This window comes from Microtus pennsylvanicus, chromosome 11 (assembly GCF_037038515.1).
Source record: "Microtus pennsylvanicus isolate mMicPen1 chromosome 11, mMicPen1.hap1, whole genome shotgun sequence".
Taxonomy (NCBI): domain Eukaryota; kingdom Metazoa; phylum Chordata; class Mammalia; order Rodentia; family Cricetidae; genus Microtus; species Microtus pennsylvanicus.
In genome coordinates this window covers 36,073,770-36,095,694 of record NC_134589.1, presented here as the reverse complement: position 1 = coordinate 36,095,694, position 21,925 = coordinate 36,073,770, and the positions used below count along the sequence as shown (strand labels likewise).

At 39.8% G+C, this 21,925-nt stretch overlaps 1 protein-coding gene across 10 annotated transcripts in view; it reads left to right on the top strand.

Moving 5' to 3' along the window:
- Bcas3 (BCAS3 microtubule associated cell migration factor) overlaps nt 1-21,925 on the top strand; it is a 499,936-nt gene that overhangs the window by 126,300 nt on the left and 351,711 nt on the right. For all 10 annotated transcript variants that reach the window (XM_075991231.1, XM_075991234.1, XM_075991235.1 and 7 more), the window contains exons 12-13: nt 6,325-6,495; nt 12,855-12,948. In XM_075991231.1, the coding sequence (XP_075847346.1) occupies nt 6,325-6,495; nt 12,855-12,948 (265 nt within the window). The remainder of the gene's footprint in view (nt 1-6,324; nt 6,496-12,854; nt 12,949-21,925) is intronic.

The following is a 21,925-nucleotide window of genomic DNA, read 5'->3' as shown; positions in this document are numbered from 1 at the left end:
AATAGGATCCAGCACACTCTATAGAATAAGATCCAGCACACTATATAGAATAGGATCCAGCACACTCTATAGAATAGGATCCAGCACACTCTATAGAATAGGATCCAGCACACTATATAGAATAGGATCCAGCACACTATATAGAATAGGATCCAGCACACTATATACAATAGGATCCAGCACACTCTATAGAATAGGATCCAGCACACTCTATAGAATAGGATCCAGCACACTCTATAGAATAGGACACAGCACACTCTATAGAATAGGATCCAGCACACTATATAGAATAGGATCCAGCACACTCTATAGAATAGGATCCAGCACACTATATAGAATAGGATCCAGCACATTCTATAGAATAGGATCCAGCACACTATATAGAATAGGATCCAGCACATTATATAGAATAGGATCCAGCACACTCTATAGAATAGGATCCAGCACACTCTATAGAATAGGATCCAGCACACTATATAGAATAGGATCCAGCACACTCTATAGAATAGGATCCAGCACACTCTATAGAATAGGATCCAGCACACTATATACAATAGGATCCAGCACACTCTATAGAATAGGATCCAGCACACTCTATAGAATAGGATCCAGCACACTCTATAGAATAGGATCCAGCACACTATATAGAATAGGATCCAGCACACTCTATAGAATAGGATCCAGCACACTCTATAGAATAGGATCCAGCACACTCTATAGAATAGGACACAGCACACTCTATAGAATAGGATCCAGCACACTCTATAGAATAGGATCCAGCACACTCTATAGAATAGGACACAGCACACTATATAGAATAGGATCCAGCACACTCTATAGAATAGGATCCAGCACACTCTATAGAATAGGATCCAGCACACTCTATAGAATAGGATCCAGCACACTCTATAGAATAGGATCCAGCACACTATATAGAATAGGATCCAGCACACTATATACAATAGGATCCAGCACACTCTATAGAATAGGATCCAGCACACTCTATAGAATAGGATCCAGCACACTCTATAGAATAGGATCCAGCACACTCTATAGAATAGGATCCAGCACATTATATAGAATAGGATCCAGCACACTATATAGAATAGGATCCAGCACACTATATAGAATAGGATCCAGCACATTATATAGAATAGGATCCAGCACACTCTATAGAATAGGATCCAGCACACTATATAGAATAGGACACAGCACACTCTATAGAATAGGATCCAGCACACTATATAGAATAGGATCCAGCACACTCTATAGAATAGGATCCAGCACACTCTATAGAATAGGATCCAGCACACTATATAGAATAGGATCCAGCACACTATATAGAATAGGATCCAGCACATTATATAGAATAGGATCCAGCACACTATATAGAATAGGATCCAGCACATTATATAGAATAGGATCCAGCACACTATATAGAATAGGATCCAGCACACTCTATAGAATAGGATCCAGCACACTCTATAGAATAGGATCCAGCACACTCTATAGAATAGGACACAGCACACTCTATAGAATAGGATCCAGCACATTATATAGAATAGGACACAGCACACTCTATAGAATAGGATCCAGCACACTATATAGAATAGGATCCAGCACACTCTATAGAATAGGATCCAGCACACTATATACAATAGGATCCAGCACACTCTATAGAATAGGATCCAGCACACTCTATAGAATAGGATCCAGCACACTCCCTGTGTAATATTTCCACGGTGTGACCATGATTGGCACTCAAAACAGTGACCTCTGCCACACTCGAACTCCTCTATGACGGCAGCTAGTCCTAGTTGGGTTCTGTTCATGTCAGTGCTGGTTCTCATTTCTTATGTTTGGTTCCTTATTTATCAGAATTTACCCTAGGATTTTTTCAAAGCTCTATTTGACCCAAGAAGAGATCGACTCTTCTATTGTAACCTCCCTCCCCCCACACACCAAGAGGCAGGACCACAGACAATCATATAGGATCACAACCATACAGGGTACCCTGAAATCCACCAGGCTAACCTGGTGCCTTCCTGCCTCAGCCTCCCAGGTTGTTAGGATTACGGGCATGTGTCACCATGCCCAGCTATATTGTACATTGCTTTTATGTTTCAACCCAAAGAATGGAACGGCTATAAACAGGTAGCCCCTGGCAAGGTTAATTCCAATACACGACTTCCTAGATCCAGAGATGTTACAAGTGCGTCTGATATCTCCAGGCCTGGGTATATCCCACCAGAATGCCTGTATTATCTTGAATTTGGGTTTTGATCTTACAACATTTAATAAATATTTCACAAAAACGCGAGAGTTAGTTGGCAGATTTGTCTAACTGTCCCATTATGATGGAAAAGAGAATATGGTCTCCTATCCTCTCTTCAATTATTCTCTTTGTTAATCTGTGGTGGGCAGTTCTACCTCAGAGCAGGTGCTTTGGGTCCCCAGAAGCAGGCGGAGAATTCTCTGGAGCTGGAGCTACAGGCTGTTGTGAGCTGCCGGACATAGGGGCTGGGATCTGAGCTCCTTCCTTTGCAGTGCCCTCAACTGCTCTGTCATCTCCTCAGCTGGATAGGTCAAATATACATTTGATATAAATGTATACACCGCCTTTCAAGTTTTTAATTTCTTGCTTTTAGTCTATATGTGAGTGTATACATGCCCATGTTCCGTGGCCTGTGTGAGGAAGCCAGAGGAATAATTTCAGGAATCTATTCTCTGCTTCCACTGGTGTTCTAGGGATCAGCTTTACCGCGTCATCTCACCAGCCTGAAATTTTAATGAATAAACGGTAAAAAGTTTGCTTATCATCTAGTTAGCAATTTACACGAGAATTAAAAGAAAAAGGGGAAAATCCCAAGGAAAAATTTCAATTAGAAACTAGTAATAGGGCTAAGGAGATGGGGGGGGGGACTCACCAATCAATTGTAACTGTTTTGTTTTGTGCTAAAATCTCAAACTGCAGTGATTATAAAACACATTAGTGTTCCTCAATTAGCAGCCAAACATTTGTTTCAATAATTCACAAGAAACGACTTACACGGAATCTGTTAGTGTTGTCGAGTAAGCCTCTGAAGGACCAAGAGAACCAGGCGCCACAGTGTATTTATGCGAGCAAACAGGAAGCCTGATTAACCTCCCAGACGCCTCAGCTGCGGCACTCCCGCCATCAGTGCTAATGGAGCTGTTTCCACGCAGAGGTAGCTGGACCTTTATAAACAGCAAGACCTTTCAACGTGGAAGTGTCTGGTTGTGTATCCTCTGTGTTTGCCCCAGAGCATATCAGCTCATGCTTTTATGCCAGTGAGTGTGAATAAAACAGGGGCTCATAAATAGTGGAAAAATGCAGAAGAGCAAGCCATGAGGCAATGGGAAGAGTCACCAGGGGAACAAGAAAAAGGCAGTCTGTTTCAGTCACGTTGGCATGAAGACTTGATGTGATTTGGAAAGAACAATGACTCTTGGTAAAACCATCTCTTCTTCTTTTTTAAACACAACCCCTAAACTTTATAATCACCAAATCTGCAATTTGTGTAGTAAGGTACGAGAATGTAAGATTCATTGCAGTCGTCTAGTTAGGGCTGTGTGAGAGCTTTCTGCAGGGGTGAAGACTTTGATTTAGAATGAATATAAGTAAACTGGGTGTGTTGGCACACTCCAGTAATCCCAGCTCTTGGGAGGTAGAGGTGGGAGGATCTCTGTGAGTTCAAGGTCAGCCAGGTCTGGTTACACAGAGAAACCACATCTCAAAAGAATGTACATAAGTAAAAATTTAACAGTTTTTTTTTTTCTGTGAGACAGGGCAGGGTTTCTCAGTGTAACAGTCTTGGTTGTCCTGGAGATCTGTAGACCAGGCTTAGCAGTCATTCCTAAGGATTGTGTGGTGTTGGAATGAAGCACACTTATAAGCTCTTCCCGTGAGTGGCGGACGTGACGCGGGGGCACTCACACGCCTTCCCGTGTTGTCTGAGCAGATAGCGCGCACACAGACTCGATGCAAACCTATGATGCAGGCCAGGCGCCAACGGGAATACAGAAACTTTCTGTGGAGCTGATGAGTTGGACGAGTCTTTGCACAGTCTGAAATGTTTAGATTCTTTAAAGGTTCCTCAATCATGATTGTTTTGCAAGAGTACTCTCACAGAACAGCACTGTGTCAGTAAGGCAGCCGACCGTGTGACTAGAGCGAAGTGTGAGAGAAATCCATTACAGCTGTTAATCCTATAGACATGGTACGTGTTCTCTTCCCATGCAGGAAATCGGCCACAGGGTCCTTCGTCATTTTGAACCTTGCTCTGCCCTATCAGTTGTCCCCCTAGCCATTAGCGCTAATGGTGTTCTCTCAGAACCGTTCTCGTTAAGTTATCAGGTAACAAGAAAAAACATGGGCATTTTTATTAAATCAATTGACCACCGTGGGGCGAAAACACATTAATATACGACTGTTAGGAGAGAGCTAGTAAACATAAATCAAGATTTTATAATTGAAATCAAATAATCTTATTTAAACAATTTCTTAGCACCAGAATAGAAAATTAACTGCCTTTACAGTCTACATAAGGAAATTCAGATTGACTGTTACGGAAAGCAGTGAGAAAAAGCTGTTTTGAAGTGCCACTCTGGGGTGAAGAAAATATATAAAAGATTATTTGCTTCCAAGGGTTTCAAGTATCTATGCAATAATACATTTCTTTATAGTGGTGTAGTAAGACAAAAGACAGATCGAACTAGACCTAAGTAAGAGACCACTGAGACAGACACATGCACGCATGCACACACATTAGATCATAGGTCCTGTGACAGACACATGCACGCATGCACACACATTAGATCATAGGTCCTGTGACAGACTCATGCACGCATGCACACACACATTAGATCATAGGTCCTGTGACAGACACATGCACGCATGCACACACACATTAGATCATAGGTCCTGTGACAGACACATGCACGCATGCGCACACACGTTAGATCATAGGTCCTGTGACAGACACATGCACGCATGCACACACACATTAGATCATAGGTCCTGTGACAGACACGTGCACGCATGCGCACACACATTAGATCATAGGTCCTGTGACAGACACGTGCACGCATGCACACACACATTAGATCATAGGTCCTGTGACAGACACATGCACACACACATTAGATCATAGGTCCTGTGACAGACACATGCACGCGTGCACACACATTAGATCATAGGTCCTGTGACAGACACGTGCACGCATGCACACACACATTAGATCATAGGTCCTGTGACAGACACATGCACGCATGCACACACATTAGATCATAGGTCCTGTGACAGACACGTGCACGCATGCACACACACATTAGATCATAGGTCCTGTGACAGATAATGTTATTTATTATATAATTATTTCCCCACAAATAGTTTTAATATGCTGTTGAGATCTAAGATGCTTGTTCTAGCCGTAATGAGAAAAATCTTCTTCAAAAATTTATTATTTGTTACAGTTTTATTTTTTCTCTTTTAGCTCTTTTTCTTTTTCCCAGAAGAAAAGCAGCTGTTTCTTTAAGAGCCTTTTGTTACGATTTCACTTGGGCCTTTCCTTCGCATTACAGTCTGAACCTTGGGCCTCTGGCATGTGAGACAAACTCCCTGAGCTGCAGCCCCCGCCCTAATTTCTATTAATGCATATCAGGACAGTCTGTTGAGATTTATGAATGAGGAAAAATATACGCAGTAGCTTTACTCTCTTGCTTTGAGTGGCATAGTGTACACTGGATTACTTCTTACAGACGAGAAAGAAACCTGTCAGCTGCATTTCCTATTGGATGTCATTTGTCTGTACTTACTATGGAGTTGGAAAGTAATTCCCATCATTATTCTTAGTGTATAGTCTTTTATAATAGCATAAGTATATTTTAGAATTATAATCTTTTTCCACTTAGATATTCTGTCAATGTCTCGATCTTTATCTTGATGAAATAAATATAAAATTTGAAATATAATATTTTAAAATAGTGTCACATGGCCAGCTCCTTTCATATTATGTCATATGCTAAAATATGTAAATTAAGGTGGTACAGTAAAAGAAAAGTTATAATAAATATATAATTTATATATAAATTGTAATTAGTATCACTGACGTGGTGCATCAACCGTGACATTTCCTGGAACTGGTGCTGATTTTTCTATATGAGTTTCAAGATCACGTCGAACAGCAGATTGAAAATCTGTGGCGTTTACCGCTATATACATATATCGGATATTGTAAGAGAAATGGATTCGAGTGCACGCTCCTGTTCAGACTTCCCATTTTGCTGTCTTTTGTCACGTAGACACTGAAGAGCGGCCTGACGATGGTTGGGAAGGTGGTGACGCAGCTGACAGGCACACTGCCCTCGGGGGTGACAGAAGATGACGTTGCTGTCCACAGCAACTCCAGGCGGAGCCCCATGGTGCCGGGCATCATCACAGTCATAGACACCGAGACAGTTGGCGAGGGCCAGGTAAGAGCTCCATGTGAACTGCAGAGCTGGGGCCCAGGTTAGAGTCACCCCAAAGAGATGAACAGGACTTGTTTCAGGTCAGATTTTTTTCACCCATTCTAGGAAAGCAAGGGACATTTTCACTTTGTTAGTTCAATCATCATTAATACTTAAAACCTAAAGAAATTCTCTCTCTCAGAGCATGTGTTTTGTACACGCCTCTTTGTGCTCTTGTGTTCACGCTGTTTCTTGGTCTGATGCCATGTTATAATCTACGTCCCGAGATTAATTCATTTCTCCTAAGGAGATGAAAAGACAGGAACTGGCATATGTGGGGGAAATAAAATAATTAGCACTGGTTATGCACGAGATAACTTAGTGCATTATATGAAATTCTATAACATTTTTCTTATTTTAGCTTCTGGAAGTAAAGGTTTCACTCTTGCCCAGTTATCAGTGGTCATCCTCCTTCCTTAGTGTTCTGAGTGCTGGAGCTACACCAAGAGCACCGTGCCCCGCTAACACTTCCCTTTTAAACAGTAAAAATCAGGAACAAAAACAAAAAGCAAAACACATGGAAATTTGAAATTACAAACCAGAAAATATACATGACAATAGTATGGGGACTCTCTTGTATCTCCAGACAGTAAGTTATGCCTAGTTAAAAACCATTAGGAAGGGTGGGCCAACAAAACACACAGGAGAATTGGCCTTTGTATGTTATGTTCTTGGTAAAGTGCTTTTAGCAAAACTTCATCTACCTCTACCCTCTTTAGTCAGGTATGAAATTTCTTTCATGTTATAGCCTTTAAAATATATATAAAAGGACATAATTTTCAAATCTTGTTACTTAAGGATAACATATATAATCTAAAATGTTTGAAAAGTAGTAGGTTTATGAACCTTACTGTTAATATAGAATATGTATTCATTTTTTTTAATTCCGAAAAAAGGCTTAGAAAATTTAAGTCTCTGAAGTACTGTCCTGTTCTGTTGAGGAATTGGCGTCCACTATATATGGGTCAGCATCTTGACTAAAAAGTCCATTTGACAGCTCCAGTGTGCTATTTCCTGTAGAAGGATCTAAAGGCACTTTGAGAAAGAGTATACTCCGGTGCAATTCAAACTAACATTCTTTGAAATTCTGTGCTGTTAAATTTGGTTGTGTTTTACTTAAAATTTAAATAATAACAACTTTCTGTTTCTTCCTTTTTAAGTTTCAGGTTAACCCAATACATTATATGCTTGTATTGATTTTGCTTTTAAAGTATGTGCTAGCATGGTTTTCTCTTGACTGTTAGGATGGTGGTGGAGAACATACATTACCTGATGCGGGTAGCCTCGTACACGTATCCTGGATGTGTTACCTCTAGTCACAGCTACCCAGGATGTAAACCCTGGATTTCAGAGGCCAGCCTGGAAGACAGTTAAGGGATGTGGGAATTATGGAAGGAGGGAGGGGATTTTTGGTTTTGTAATGTGGGAATTAGTGCAGTATAGTTTGTGAATTTACAAAAGTTTATCTTTCCTTGGTGAGCAAATCAAAGAAGCCTATCAAGACTTACCCTATGAATAATTGATTTTTCCCACTGTTTGGGAAACATCACGATTATGCCATTTATTCATTTTTAAATCTAAGAGGTGCTCAGAAAATAAGTAAGTACTAAGCCAGTATAAAAGTGTATTTTTCAAAGGAACCAGAGTTCTGTAGTATAGTACTGCCTCTTTCATTCCCACGGTCTGTTTTCTGTAAGGCTCCTCTGCTCGCACACTTCGGAGAACCAGGCTGTGTTGCACTGCACCGCAGAGCATTAAAGGAAACTCGCCAGCCCTAGCTCGTCCCATGTCCCTGCCATGCTCCTCCTTCCCGTGTCCGTTGTCTTCTGTGATTTAAATCCACCGAGACTCTAATATAGTTTCACATTCACTCTGGCAGCATATAAAATCTGATTCACCGTCTTTCTGTTGCTGTATTGATTAATTTGATTTTATGGTGATGGGATCATTGCATGGTAACTGCATTAAGGAGGAATGGATTTAATTGACTTTGTGTCCATTTTCATCTTTGTTACTTTCATGTTTTATTTAAAAGCATTTCTTGACTGGAGAAGTTAAGTGGTATGATTTGCCTTTTACACATTTATGTAATCGAAGTTAGCAATGTGGCAAAACCAATAAGTGAAATAAAATACTTCAGAATGGTGGCCTAAATGTTAGCCAAGTTTTGCTGCGGACCAGGTATTCTTACACACCTTGTCTTAGTTAAAGTTTGTTGTATTGTTTAGTATAGTTATTGGTGCAAATTATGGCTTCACTCTGCTTAGGTAAGTGTCCATCTCCTACCTTAGGAGAATTATCATGACTCATGATGGTTTTAGGGGTCTGAAGCTTTAGGCACGCGATGGAACAGCACAGAGAACCCTTCCCTGCATGTGTAGTTGTTTGACTTTGTTCATTCTCAAGGAGAGCAGTCATGGTACTTCATGTCATCCCTTGAGTTTCCTGGAAGCAGTACAGGTTTTAGTATTTCTGTCGAGTCGTGTAAACAGTACTAATTGCTCCAGTGTCCAGTGACAGTGAACAGAAATTACACAAATGATCGAAGTATTTCACAAAAAATACATTCATAACTCACGATAAGTTATGTAAGTTAAAACTGCATATTAGACTCCGAGAAGTTCAAGTTTGCGAATATATTCTATATTTGCATCTATTAATTTTGAAATAATCCATTCATCCCTCAACCCCAGCTACATCTCATTCCCTTCATTTTTATGTGGAGGGTGTGTGATATTTGTTTATGTAATTTTTTGAAACAGTTTACTTTTTAACTCTTTGGCTATTAACTTTCTTTATAGACCAGATTGGCCTCATACACAGAGACTGCCTGTCTCTGCCTCCCGAGTGCTGGGATGAACGTGTGCCCCTGTGGCCGACTCTTGATATATACTTCTCCACACTTGTGTGGTTTTGAAAATGTCACGTAGCCGGGCGATGGTGGCGCACGCCTTTAATCCCAGTACTTGGGAGTCAGAGGCAGGCGGATCTCTGTGAGTTCGAGACCAGTCTGATCTACAGAGCTAGTTCCAGGACAGGCTCCAAAGCCACAGAGAAACCCTGTCTCGAAAACCCAAAAAAGAAAAAGAAAAAAAAAAAAGAAAATGTCACGTAAATGGAGTCAGATATTGAGGTTTTTAATGTTTATCTCTAGAATCATCATTTTGTCAGATTATTTTCACTTATTTCTACTGGATATAGAGTCAGGAGATTCTCTGTGAGAGATTCTGACTTACGCTCTCCCTCTGGCAGATCCCCAGATACTCTGTATATTCTGTGACAATGTCAGATTGGCAGGAAAAGTGCAGGGGCACTGTCCAGTAAGTGGCATTCTGAGGTGCAGTTCATCTTCTGGCACTTAGAAGTATACAAACATGTCAACCTAGGCCCAGAAGCCTTTCAAATGATGCTGTGCTCATTGGCACTTGCATCTGCAATCCTTAAAAATGGGGAAGTGAAGGAGAGAAACGTTATTTGAAGAAATGACAGCCAGTTGTAGTGGCATAGTCCTTAATCCCATGCCTCTCAAAGGAGAAGCAGGAAGCAGGTCTTAGCCCAGATCAATTGGCTGTGAGCCTGGATTACACAGCAAGACTTTTTTCTATAAACAGAACAAACTACAGAAATTATCCATGAAATAGAAAGCAAACACACACAAACACACACATTTTTAATTTATGGAGGACTTTTTAAAAGAACATATTGGTCAGTTTTTGAGTTGATAGTACACAAGTGTAATATCTTTTTGGAGAAAATGTGCATTTGAACAGGGGCCCACATTTTACAATAATTCATTCAACATTGACAAACAGAGGATATTGATATAGATATCACAGTCTACTCAGAGACCCCCTAAGAAATTACTAGAAATAGTAACACCCAAACCTTCCTGCCTTAGCCTCCTGAGTCATCCCTCGCTAAAGCTATATTTTGAAACATAAAAGATGATCATTCAGGGGCTGGAGAGATGGCTCAGCGGTTAAGAGCATTTCCTGCTCTTCCAAAGGTCCTGAGTTCAATTCCCAGCAACCACATGGTGGTTCACAACCATCTGTAATGAGGTCTGGTGCCCTCTTCTGGCCTTCAAGCATACGCACAGACAGAATATTGTATACTCAATAAATATATATATAAAAAGATGATCATTCAGGTAGCAAATAGTTCTGATTTATTGAAATACATAGCATTCTTAAGGCCAACAATATCTGAATTACTTTTATAAATAGAATCAAATTCAAAGGCATCCAGAAAGATTAATTTGAAAGCCAACATTTTTATGAAAGTACTTTATGTAAACAATGGCATTAGAATACTTGCATTCAGCCATTATATGGAGAGCTTTGTGTCTGTCTGTCCTTCCTGTGCCTGCACCTTCATGCACATCCATGCATGCTTGTTGTGTCGTTCATGTGGGTTCAGAAGACAAGCTATCGACGTCAGTTCTTTTCTTCCGTTTGCCATAAAATAGTCAGGTTTGTGGAATAAGCATTTTTAACTGCCAAGCCTTCTTACCGGCCCAGTACATGCTTGCTTTGCACAGCCAGAATATACAAATGTAGGAGATTCCTAAATGTTTGTAAGTAAATAGTGGATTTGTAAATAAATCACAGGGCAATCAAATAAAAAATAAAAAGCATTTCAAACTTGATAAAGATAAAATGTACTTAAATTTATGGTATAATTATAGTATAATGTGGATCAAAATGTAGAGATTTTAGTGCTTATTTGGAGAAGGAGGGGTTCTAACCCTGGAAAGTAACACAAAGCAGTAGTGGCGCACACCTTTAATCCCAGCATTCGGGAGGCAGAGACAGGCGGATCTCTGTGAGTTCGAGGCCAGCCTGGTCTACTGAATGAGTTCCAGGACAGGCTTTAAAGATATAGAGAAACTCTGTCCTGAACAGCCAAAATAGATAGATAGATAGATAGATAGATAGATAGATAGATAGATAGATAGATAGATAGGTAGGTAGATAGAGAGGGAGAGAGAGAGATAGAGAGATAGAGAGATAGAGAGATAGAGAGATAGAGAGATAGAGAGATAGATAGATAGATAGATAGATAGATAGATAGATAGATAGATAGATAGATGTAACACAAAGAAGAGTACTATTTAAAAAATGAAGGGATGATACTGGGTGGTGTGGTCACATGCCTTAAATCCCGGCACTTGTGAGACAGAGACAAACACATCTCTGTGAGTTCAAGGCCCGCTTGGTCTACAAAGCATCTTCAGAACAACTAGAATTGTAACACCAAGAAACACTGTCTCAAAAATCCAAAAACAGACAAAAACAAAGCAAACAAACAGACAGCTAAGCAAACAAAAATGCCCCCACCCAGAAATGAAGGAGGAAATAATTATCTGAACATAAATGAGAAAAAATAATTTTAGAAAATCACAGAAAATAATAAATAAGATAAAACAATTATTCATAGAGGTCTGTCCAGAGAAGGGTGACAAGAAATTTAGAGACAACAATTGAAGACGTTTCATAAAACAGCTTATTATTAAAATCATTGAACTGTGAAGATGAAAGCAGTGGCCTTTGTGGCACGTGAATTGAGTCCAAGTGGACCTGTCATGTCCTTAAGCAATAGTGTGTTCTGCTTTTGCCTTGTAGGCTTAGAAGTGACTCTGTCTCTCTCAGGGCAGGAGTTACTTTGGCGACTGCTTTGAGCATCTGTAGGACATGACCAGCATTCCTATAGACTAGACTCTTGCTTTGCCCCCAGGCTGGCCAGGAATCTTGCCTCATCTTCCGATGTTCCTATAACATGCTAGAACAGTATTTTCAAAGTGTCCCCTTTTCTCTCTATAAAATTATATCACAACTCATAATCCAAGATCGCTGAGCTGGTACAGGTGTCTGCGGCCAAGCCTGATGACCCGAGTCTGATCCCTGAGATGAGCTGATAGAAAAAGAGCGACTTTCGGCAAGCTGTCCTCCGGCCCACGCTTGTGTGAACACAGAATAATCTAATAAAATATGAAAAATGTCAAACAGAAAACAAATTGCTATGTGTTATTCTCCATTATTATTTGGTTTATTTGTTGTATTTTCAATCATAGACCTCCTTTTAATAATTGGGGAAACATTGATTTTTTTTCCAGCAAAATCTTTCTATAATTACAAGTGGCTATTTTTAAGAGATTATGCATCCATTGTGAGGTGTGTATCCAGATTGCTGAAGTTTTGTTCACTGGATAAGAATAACTTCAGTGCAGTGCAAGCATCTCCTTGAGGAAGATTGAGGAGTGTGTGGTGTGGCCTCCAAGCCATTAGTGACTAAAGTTAACCTTCTTCCTTTCTTTTCCAAAGGTGCTTGTGAGTGAGGATTCAGACAGCGATGGCATTGTAGCCCACTTCCCTGCCCACGAGAAGCCAGTGTGCTGTATGGCTTTTAATACTAGTGGTAAGTTTTTTTTTAATCCATTTGTTTTATGAGTTTTCTAGCTAATATAATTAGAAATGGAAAATCTGTGATTGGACTGGGGTTGGAGAGACATCCCACCAGTTAAAATCCCTTGCTACTCTTGTAGAGTCCTGATCGAATTCTGCTGCCAGCACCCATATAGTGGCTCACCTGCTGCCTGTAGCTCAGGCCCCAGGGGAGCTGACACCCTCTTCAGGCCTCTGTATGAATAGATACAAACCACACAGAGAGACACATGGAGCTTGTCTATCATAAGTAATAATAGGACCAGTGATCTGTGGGTGACTAAGTTTACAGTTCGTCCCACCCTGTCCCACTCAGAACGACATTTTAATTGTCTGAAAGCCGGTGTTTGCAGCGCTGCAGTGAGGTAAACGCTGCTCCTGAAGTCGCGTTCATTCATCATCGTGCCCCAGTGTCAGTATGGCAGGCTAGCAGCACCGGAGACACATGTTCTTTGTAACACGTTTTATTTTTCCGCATGAAATTGTGAAAACGTTTAGTTTTTTCTTTCTCTCCTTCTGTTTTTCCTTTCTGGTTGCTCTGCTAAGTCGTGTGATTGTGACTAAAAGCGTGGAACGCCCCGTTACCCACTTTTCCTCCAAACTTTTTATTAAGGAAATATTGACCTCTGAGCTAGAACAGCAGCTTTATAGTCACCCGGTGTAGGAACAGTTCTCAAGCAGGAACCAGCCAGTTCTTACTGTAACAATAAACAAAATGAGTGCCAGTTTCTTGGCTTGCATTCTGTGCTGGGTTTTATTGATACAGGTGGAAATAAGTGAAATCTAAAACACGTGATCTCTAAACAAAAGGTGAAACTGGTGCTTGTTTCAGCGCTGATTTGGTCTTGTAAATTATAGGTTCGGATCCTGCTCATTTGGGTGATGCATCTGAGAGTCTTAGCATTTTTATCTTATTTTTCAGAAATGACCGTATCAGTTGGATTGATGAAAAAATCTGTTTTTTTCCCATTTAAAATAAAGAATGATAACTAGGCAGTCATATTGAGCACTTGATTAATCTTTTTCCTGATATTCTAATTAGTCATTTTTGATGAAGAGAGATTTTTATTATAGTGGTTGATCAGTAAGTAAGATTGATTTAATTAAGGTAGACAAATACCTATTGAAATTCGCTGTATGTTGGGGGAATTAAGTTAAAATTGGAGACATGCTTTGAAATTTGTTTGCTTGTGTCCCTCTGCTTTGGGTAACCAGTATGACTCATTGTAATTCTGTCTGTTATGCCCACTTCCCTTTGGATTATTGTGCATTTCACATCACCCCTGAGCAGTTCCGATGGGGGAAGCTACCTGTTCTGGATGTGAAGTTGCTTTGTACAAAGAACATACTACATGGTGTAAAGATAACTAATCACCCCATCACTGTCTGCAGTGAGCTTTCTGTGGTTTTGTTTTGAAGCCTGCATCTTTCCCTTTGCTATTTGACTTGCATATATGATAATCTTAAAACAGAAGTATTATGTTTACTTCTCCGTGTTCCTAGAGCATTGTGTTTATAAGAATGATATAATTTATTTGGAGACGATCACTTGTTTAGGTATTTCTTTCCTTTGTGTGCTTGTAGTTTCCTTCCAACCCTGGATGTGCTGGCATCCAATCCATCTTTGTGTCTGGTGCCCAGCAAGTATCTCAGCGTATTGGCATGCTTACGGAAGAAATTATTTTAACTTGTCCCAGTTTTAGATTCACGGCACTGTAATTTTTTCTCTGCTCTGGAAATAAAAGAGACTGGTCAATATAAAATTTAGGGCTTTTTTTTTTTTGAGGTCATAGACTAGACCAGGGACAGACACTGCTAGGCAATGCTGTCGCTGAGCTGTGTACTCAGACTAGACCAGGGACAGACACTGCTAGGCAATGCTGTCACTGAGCTGTGTACTCAGCCATGTTTTTTCTTTCCTCATTTTCCTTTTGATATTTGACCAAAGCTCCCTTGAGCTGTTTTGTAATTTATTCACTTTGATACGGTTCATGTGTCTAGAGCTTCCTTACACTGGTTGCCTATAATTTCATAATAGCCGTCTGTGAGGCTTGTTAGTATCATTGAAAATACTTCACAAAGTAGCTGCTGGCCCAGACGGGCTGATTGTTCTGAGCCAATGCTCCACTGAAGTATTTGTTGAGAGGTGTGTTTTCGTATGTTTGCTTTTATTACGTAATTATCTGAATAGTGAATATTGTTGGAAATTACTACATAGTACACACACACACACACACAATCCTACGATCAGTGTTTGTTCTTGTCTTTGTGGTGCTGAGGATTGTAAGGAGGGCCTCCCAGGTGCTAAGCAAGTGACCTGCCATTAAGATCGACTCTAGCTGTTTACTTTTAAAAAATATTTCTAAAAATCATTTTGCCCTTTTTTTTGCCCTTTTAAGAAGCATTATTCTAATTAATTGATCCCTAAGCTTTTCTATTTTTTGAGAAGGGTTTTTAGTACTAAGCTATTTAAAGCTGTCTGTTAAAATACTGAATTATTATTATAAAGGTTTCATCTCAATACTCACTTTGGCAAATGCCTCCTTACACTGACCTGTCAGGACTTGGTGAAGCAACAGTTTCTATAAGCACAATCTCCAGTTAAAGTGGGTTCTTCACAAGGAAGGTAAAGTAAACCATATGTCGGAAGGATGGGATGCTGGTTGAAATATAAAAATTAGTCCAGCTGGGTGTCGGTGCACATGCCTTTCATCCCAGCATTTCGGAGAAAGGGGCAGCGGATCTTTGTGTGTTCAGTGCTGGCCTGCTGAACAGGGCTAGTTCTAGGACAGGCTCCAGAGCTACACAGAGAAACCCCGTGCAGGGTTGTCATAATTTTGGGGAAGTCAGTTCTTAAAAAGGAAATCAGTTCTTAGTGTTGATTACAAAGGTGATTAGCTAGGAAATAGCAACTCTGTTGCTTATATAGAAATAAGTGCTAGCTCAGGAGTGAACAGAGGAATGCAGGGCGCATGCAGTAAACAACTCAGAACACTGGACACAAAGTTATTCCCATTGTGTGGGAGCTTTGTTTTTGTCTGTCATTTGGTAGGGTTTTAGAAATGTTTTCTGTGTGTAGAATGTTGATTTAGGTAGTGGCTTTATAATGAAGCCTTGTTCCCTTTAAACAGTGTTATGTTGTAGTTGGTAGGCAGAGATAATAAGATGTATGAGTGTGATTGTCTCTCCTGCATGTATGTCATGTGCATACAGTGCCCATGGTGGCCAGACGAAGGCATCAGGTCCTCTAGGACTGGAGTTGCAGACAAATGTGAGCTGCATTTGGGTCCTGGAACATGACCCTGAGTCCCGTACCAGGCCTACAAGTGCTGCTTCTCCCTAGCCCTGACAGAGTCCTTACCCTGTTGTCAATGCTACGGTTGCTTAATGAGGAGCAGAGAGGATAGAAAACACTCAGTGGTCCGTGATGTGGAAAACATCCAAATGCTGATTTGGAAATCTTGACTGTTTTTCAATTCTAAAGCAAGTCTTAATTAGGAACTGATCAGTTTCTTTGAAAAGAGTCATCGGGCTAGCCATAGCTTCCTCTAGTCAGCGTCCATCATCAGGTGACCTCCTTCCTTCCCTGTCATATGTAGCCCAGGCTGGCTCCTGTCCTTACCCTGGGGTGGTGGGACATAGGCTTGGTTTATCATTCCTAGATTTCATTAGTGTTTTCTCTGACTTCTCTGTGCTGCCTGTTACCTCTTGGATTTAGGTGTGCATGTTCACACATTGTGTGCTCTTGGCAGTTAAGTGCACAGATATATAATAGGTAGTTCCTTCTCCTCCATATAGTTGAAGTGTTTAGGGAAGATGAAATGCTTTTTGCCTCTTTCCATTTGAATTCTCCCCTACCAATACACTACTGAGCTGCTTTTGATAATATAGAATGAGATTTTTTTTTTCCTCTACTGGCAGAATTATATTGTTAGGTACTGAGTTGTATAATTTGAGTGAATCTTAACAAATTATGTATTTTTTGTTTTTAAATCGACTTATTTGGTATATTTATTTTTTATTTCAATTTATTGGTTTTGATTTGAACTGTAGATTATGGACCCTTTACTAAATAGATTGGTTTTCCATTACCCAAACATGCTTCTACATTTATTTATTTATTTATTTATTGGGTTTTTCAAGACAGGATTTCTCTGTAGCTTTGGAGCCTGTCCTGAAACTAGCTCTTGTAGACCAGGCTGGTCTCGAACTCACAGAGATCTGCCTGCCTCTGCCTCCCAAGTGCTGGGATTAAAGGCTTGTGCCACCACCACCCGGCTTCTACATTTATTTATATGAAGGAATTTTACGTATATCAGCCCTCTTATGCCCTGGCATTTCCAGGGGCTATGTAATAGATGACAGATAGCCATAACACTTGCAATATTGTTTTGAAGGTTATGGAGGTTCTCAAAAAAAAAAAAACAATTAGGACATATAAAGAAATTGGTGTTGTTTTGTTTCTAAAGCTGGTCCTTTGCTTGCCAGCTTGCTTGTCTGAATTGATATCATACTCAAGGATATTGTATTAAGAATTTGTTCTAGTCTTCTTCTTTAAAAAGAGACATAATCTTAGATGGCAGTTGTATGCAAATGTCTGGACGAGAGTAAGAACAAGCCATACCTTGGCCATCTCCTGGACAATGCTAAAAGTACTGTAAACTGTCCATGATGTGGTGCCACCACCGTGTGGATTAGCGGCAAAAGTAGGCCGACTGGCGACTGTGTTCTGTGGGACCTTTCGGATTCGAAATGAAGGATGCCAGTAAACAGACTTGTGAAACTTGTTGAGCAGCTGTGTTCAGTTTGTTTTTTAATTTCACATTCCCACACTTGTTTATTAGCTGTGACTCTGAGTCCTGAATCAAAACAAATATTTTAATGGTAGTATTTATGATTTGTTTAGAAATGCCTTGCTGAGACCTCTGTGGATTCAATATGGGTGGTATATGTCTGTTGCTTTCAATTATTTAGCTACAAAATGAGTAACATTTTTTAGAGAAGTTTGTGTGAAAGCAATACTTTTCAGACCAGTTTTTGATTCATAGCACAGTTGAGCAAGAAATTGAGTCCCCACATTGCCATTCTCTCCATAAGATCACACTTTCCTGCTGTCCGTCTGTGTCGCGGGGAGCATTTCTAGGACGGAGCTTGGCCCTTCTTCCTGTCATCACTCACCCTCCAGTCTAGATTATGCTCCACTCATTTTTAGCACAAATTCTAATTGGGCTTAATAATAAAATCCCAGAGTCAGATATCTGGGTAAATGCTGAAAGATCAGAGACTAAAAGAGTCAGCCATAGAGAGACTTCTTATCTCTACCAAATTCTCCGTCCCAAGGGAGCTGAGCTCCTGTTTTTTGTTTTCTCCCATATTACACTCTTCTCTCTGCCCACCATATCACTTCCTGTTTCCTCCTCCCTCACCTCTATTAAAGGTACGTGTTTCCCAAGTGCTGGGATTAAGGCGTGTGCCAGCACTGCCTGGCTTCTATGGTTAACTAGTGGCTAGCTCTGCACTCTGATCTCCAGGCAAGGTATATTTGTTAGAGCAAAACAAAATATTACCATACTCATTTTCACTAAATTTAGAACTTTTAAGACATTGCTTTTTTTTAAAATGTGTTTGTTTTATTTTAAATATATATGGGTGTTTGTCAGTGTGTGTGTGAATATATGTATATATACACACATCATGTATTACTGGTACTCACCAAGGCCAGATTAGGGCATCAGGCCCCCTAGAACTCTAATTAGGAACAGGTATAGGCCATACTGTGGCTTCTGGGACCCTAACTCTGTTTCTCTTAAAGAACAGCAAGTACCCATAACCATTGAGCCTCTCCAGGAGCAGTTACTTCTTAGTCCCTCAAAAGTCTGCCCTCCTCTTTCAATCAGTAAACAAAGGAATAAAATTGCAATCATCAAAAATAGTATCTTTACACAGAGCATCTTTATACATAGTATCTATACTCATAGCATCTTTACACATAGTGTCTATACTCAGAGTGTCTTTACACATAGTGTCTATACTCAGAGTGTCTTTACACACAGTGTCTATACTCAGTGTCTTTACACATAGTGTCTATACTCAGTGTCTTTACACATAGTGTCTATACTCAGAGTGTCTTTACACATAGTGTCTATACTCAGAGTCTTTACACATAGTGTCTATACTCAGTGTCTTTACACATAGTGTCTATACTCAGAGTGTCTTTACACATAGTGTCTATACTCAGAGTGTCTTTACACATAGTGTCTATACTCAGTGTCTTTACACATAGTGTCTATACTCAGTGTCTTTACACATAGTGTCTATACTCAGAGTGTCTTTACACATAGTGTCTATACTCAGAGTGTCTTTACACATAGTGTCTATACTCAGTGTCTTTACACACAGTGTCTATACTCAGAGTGTCTTTACACACAGTGTCTATACTCAGAGTCTTTACACATAGTGTCTATACTCAGAGTGTCTTTACACATAGTGTCTATACTCAGTGTCTTTACACACAGTGTCTATACTCAGTGTCTTTACACATAGTGTCTATACTCATAGCGTCTTTACACACAGTGTCTATACTCAGAGTGTCTTTACACACAGTGTCTATACTCAGAGTGTCTTTACACATAGTGTCTATACTCAGTGTCTTTACACATAGTGTCTATACTCAGAGTGTCTTTACACACAGTGTCTATACTCAGAGTGTCTTTACACACAGTGTCTATACTCAGAGTCTTTACACATAGTGTCTATACTCAGAGTGTCTTTACACATAGTGTCTATACTCAGTGTCTTTACACACAGTGTCTATACTCAGTGTCTTTACACATAGTGTCTATACTCAGTGTCTTTACACATAGTGTCTATACTCAGTGTCTTTACACATAGTGTCTATACTCAGAGTGTCTTTACACATAGTGTCTATACTCAGAGTGTCTTTACACATAGTGTCTATACTCAGTGTCTTTACACACAGTGTCTATACTCAGAGTGTCTTTACACACAGTGTCTATACTCAGAGTCTTTACACATAGTGTCTATACTCAGAGTGTCTTTACACATAGTGTCTATACTCAGTGTCTATACTCAGAGTGTCTTTACACATAGTGTCTATACTCAGAGTGTCTTTACACACAGTGTCTATACTCAGAGTCTTTACACATAGTGTCTATACTCAGAGTGTCTTTACACATAGTGTCTATACTCAGTGTCTTTACACATAGTGTCTATACTCAGAGTGTCTTTACACATAGTGTCTATACTCAGAGTGTCTTTATACATAGTGTCTATACTCAGTGTCTTTACACATAGTGTCTATACTCAGTGTCTTTACACATAGTGTCTATACTCAGAGTGTCTTTACACATAGTGTCTATACTCAGTGTCTTTACACATAGTGTCTATACTCAGAGTGTCTTTACACATAGTGTCTATACTCAGAGTGTCTTTACACATAGTGTCTATACTCAGAGTGTCTTTACACATAGTGTCTATACTCAGTGTCTTTACACATAGTGTCTATACTCAGAGTGTCTTTACACATAGTGTCTATACTCAGTGTCTTTACACATAGTGTCTATACTCAGAGTGTCTTTACACATAGTGTCTATACTCAGAGTGTCTTTACACATAGTGTCTATACTCAGAGTGTCTTTACACACAGTGTCTATACTCAGAGTGTCTTTACACATAGTGTCTATACTCAGAGTGTCTTTACACATAGTGTCTATACTCAGAGTGTCTTTACACACAGTGTCTATACTCAGTGTCTTTACACATAGTGTCTATACTCAGAGTGTCTTTACACATAGTGTCTATACTCAGAGTGTCTTTACACATAGTGTCTATACTCAGAGTGTCTTTACACATAGTGTCTATACTCAGTGTCTATACTCAGAGTGTCTTTACACATAGTGTCTATACTCAGAGTGTCTTTACACACAGTGTCTATACTCAGAGTGTCTTTACACATAGTGTCTATACTCAGAGTGTCTTTACACACAGTGTCTATACTCAGTGTCTTTACACATAGTGTCTATACTCAGTGTCTTTACACACAGTGTCTATACTCAGTGTCTTTACACATAGTGTCTATACTCAGAGTGTCTTTACACATAGTGTCTATACTCAGAGTGTCTTTACACATAGTGTCTATACTCAGAGTGTCTTTACACACAGTGTCTATACTCAGTGTCTTTACACACAGTGTCTATACTCAGTGTCTTTACACATAGTGTCTATACTCAGAGTGTCTTTACACATAGTGTCTATACTCAGTGTCTTTACACATAGTGTCTATACTCAGAGTGTCTTTACACATAGTGTCTATACTCAGAGTGTCTTTACACATAGTGTCTATACTCAGTGTCTTTACACATAGTGTCTATACTCAGAGTGTCTTTACACATAGTGTCTATACTCAGAGTGTCTTTACACACAGTGTCTATACTCAGAGTGTCTTTACACATAGTGTCTATACTCAGAGTGTCTTTACACATAGTGTCTATACTCAGAGTGTCTTTACACATAGTGTCTATACTCAGTGTCTTTACACACAGTGTCTATACTCAGAGTGTCTTTACACATAGTGTCTATACTCATAGCGTCTTTACACACAGTGTCTATACTCAGAGTGTCTTTACACATAGTGTCTATACTCAGAGTGTCTTTACACACAGTGTCTATACTCAGAGTGTCTTTACACATAGTGTCTATACTCAGTGTCTTTACACACAGTGTCTATACTCAGTGTCTTTACACATAGTGTCTATACTCAGAGTGTCTTTACACATAGTGTCTTTACACATAGTGTCTATACTCAGAGTGTCTTTACACATAGTGTCTATACTCAGTGTCTATACTCAGAGTGTCTTTACACATAGTGTCTATACTCAGAGTGTCTTTACACACAGTGTCTATACTCAGAGTGTCTTTACACATAGTGTCTA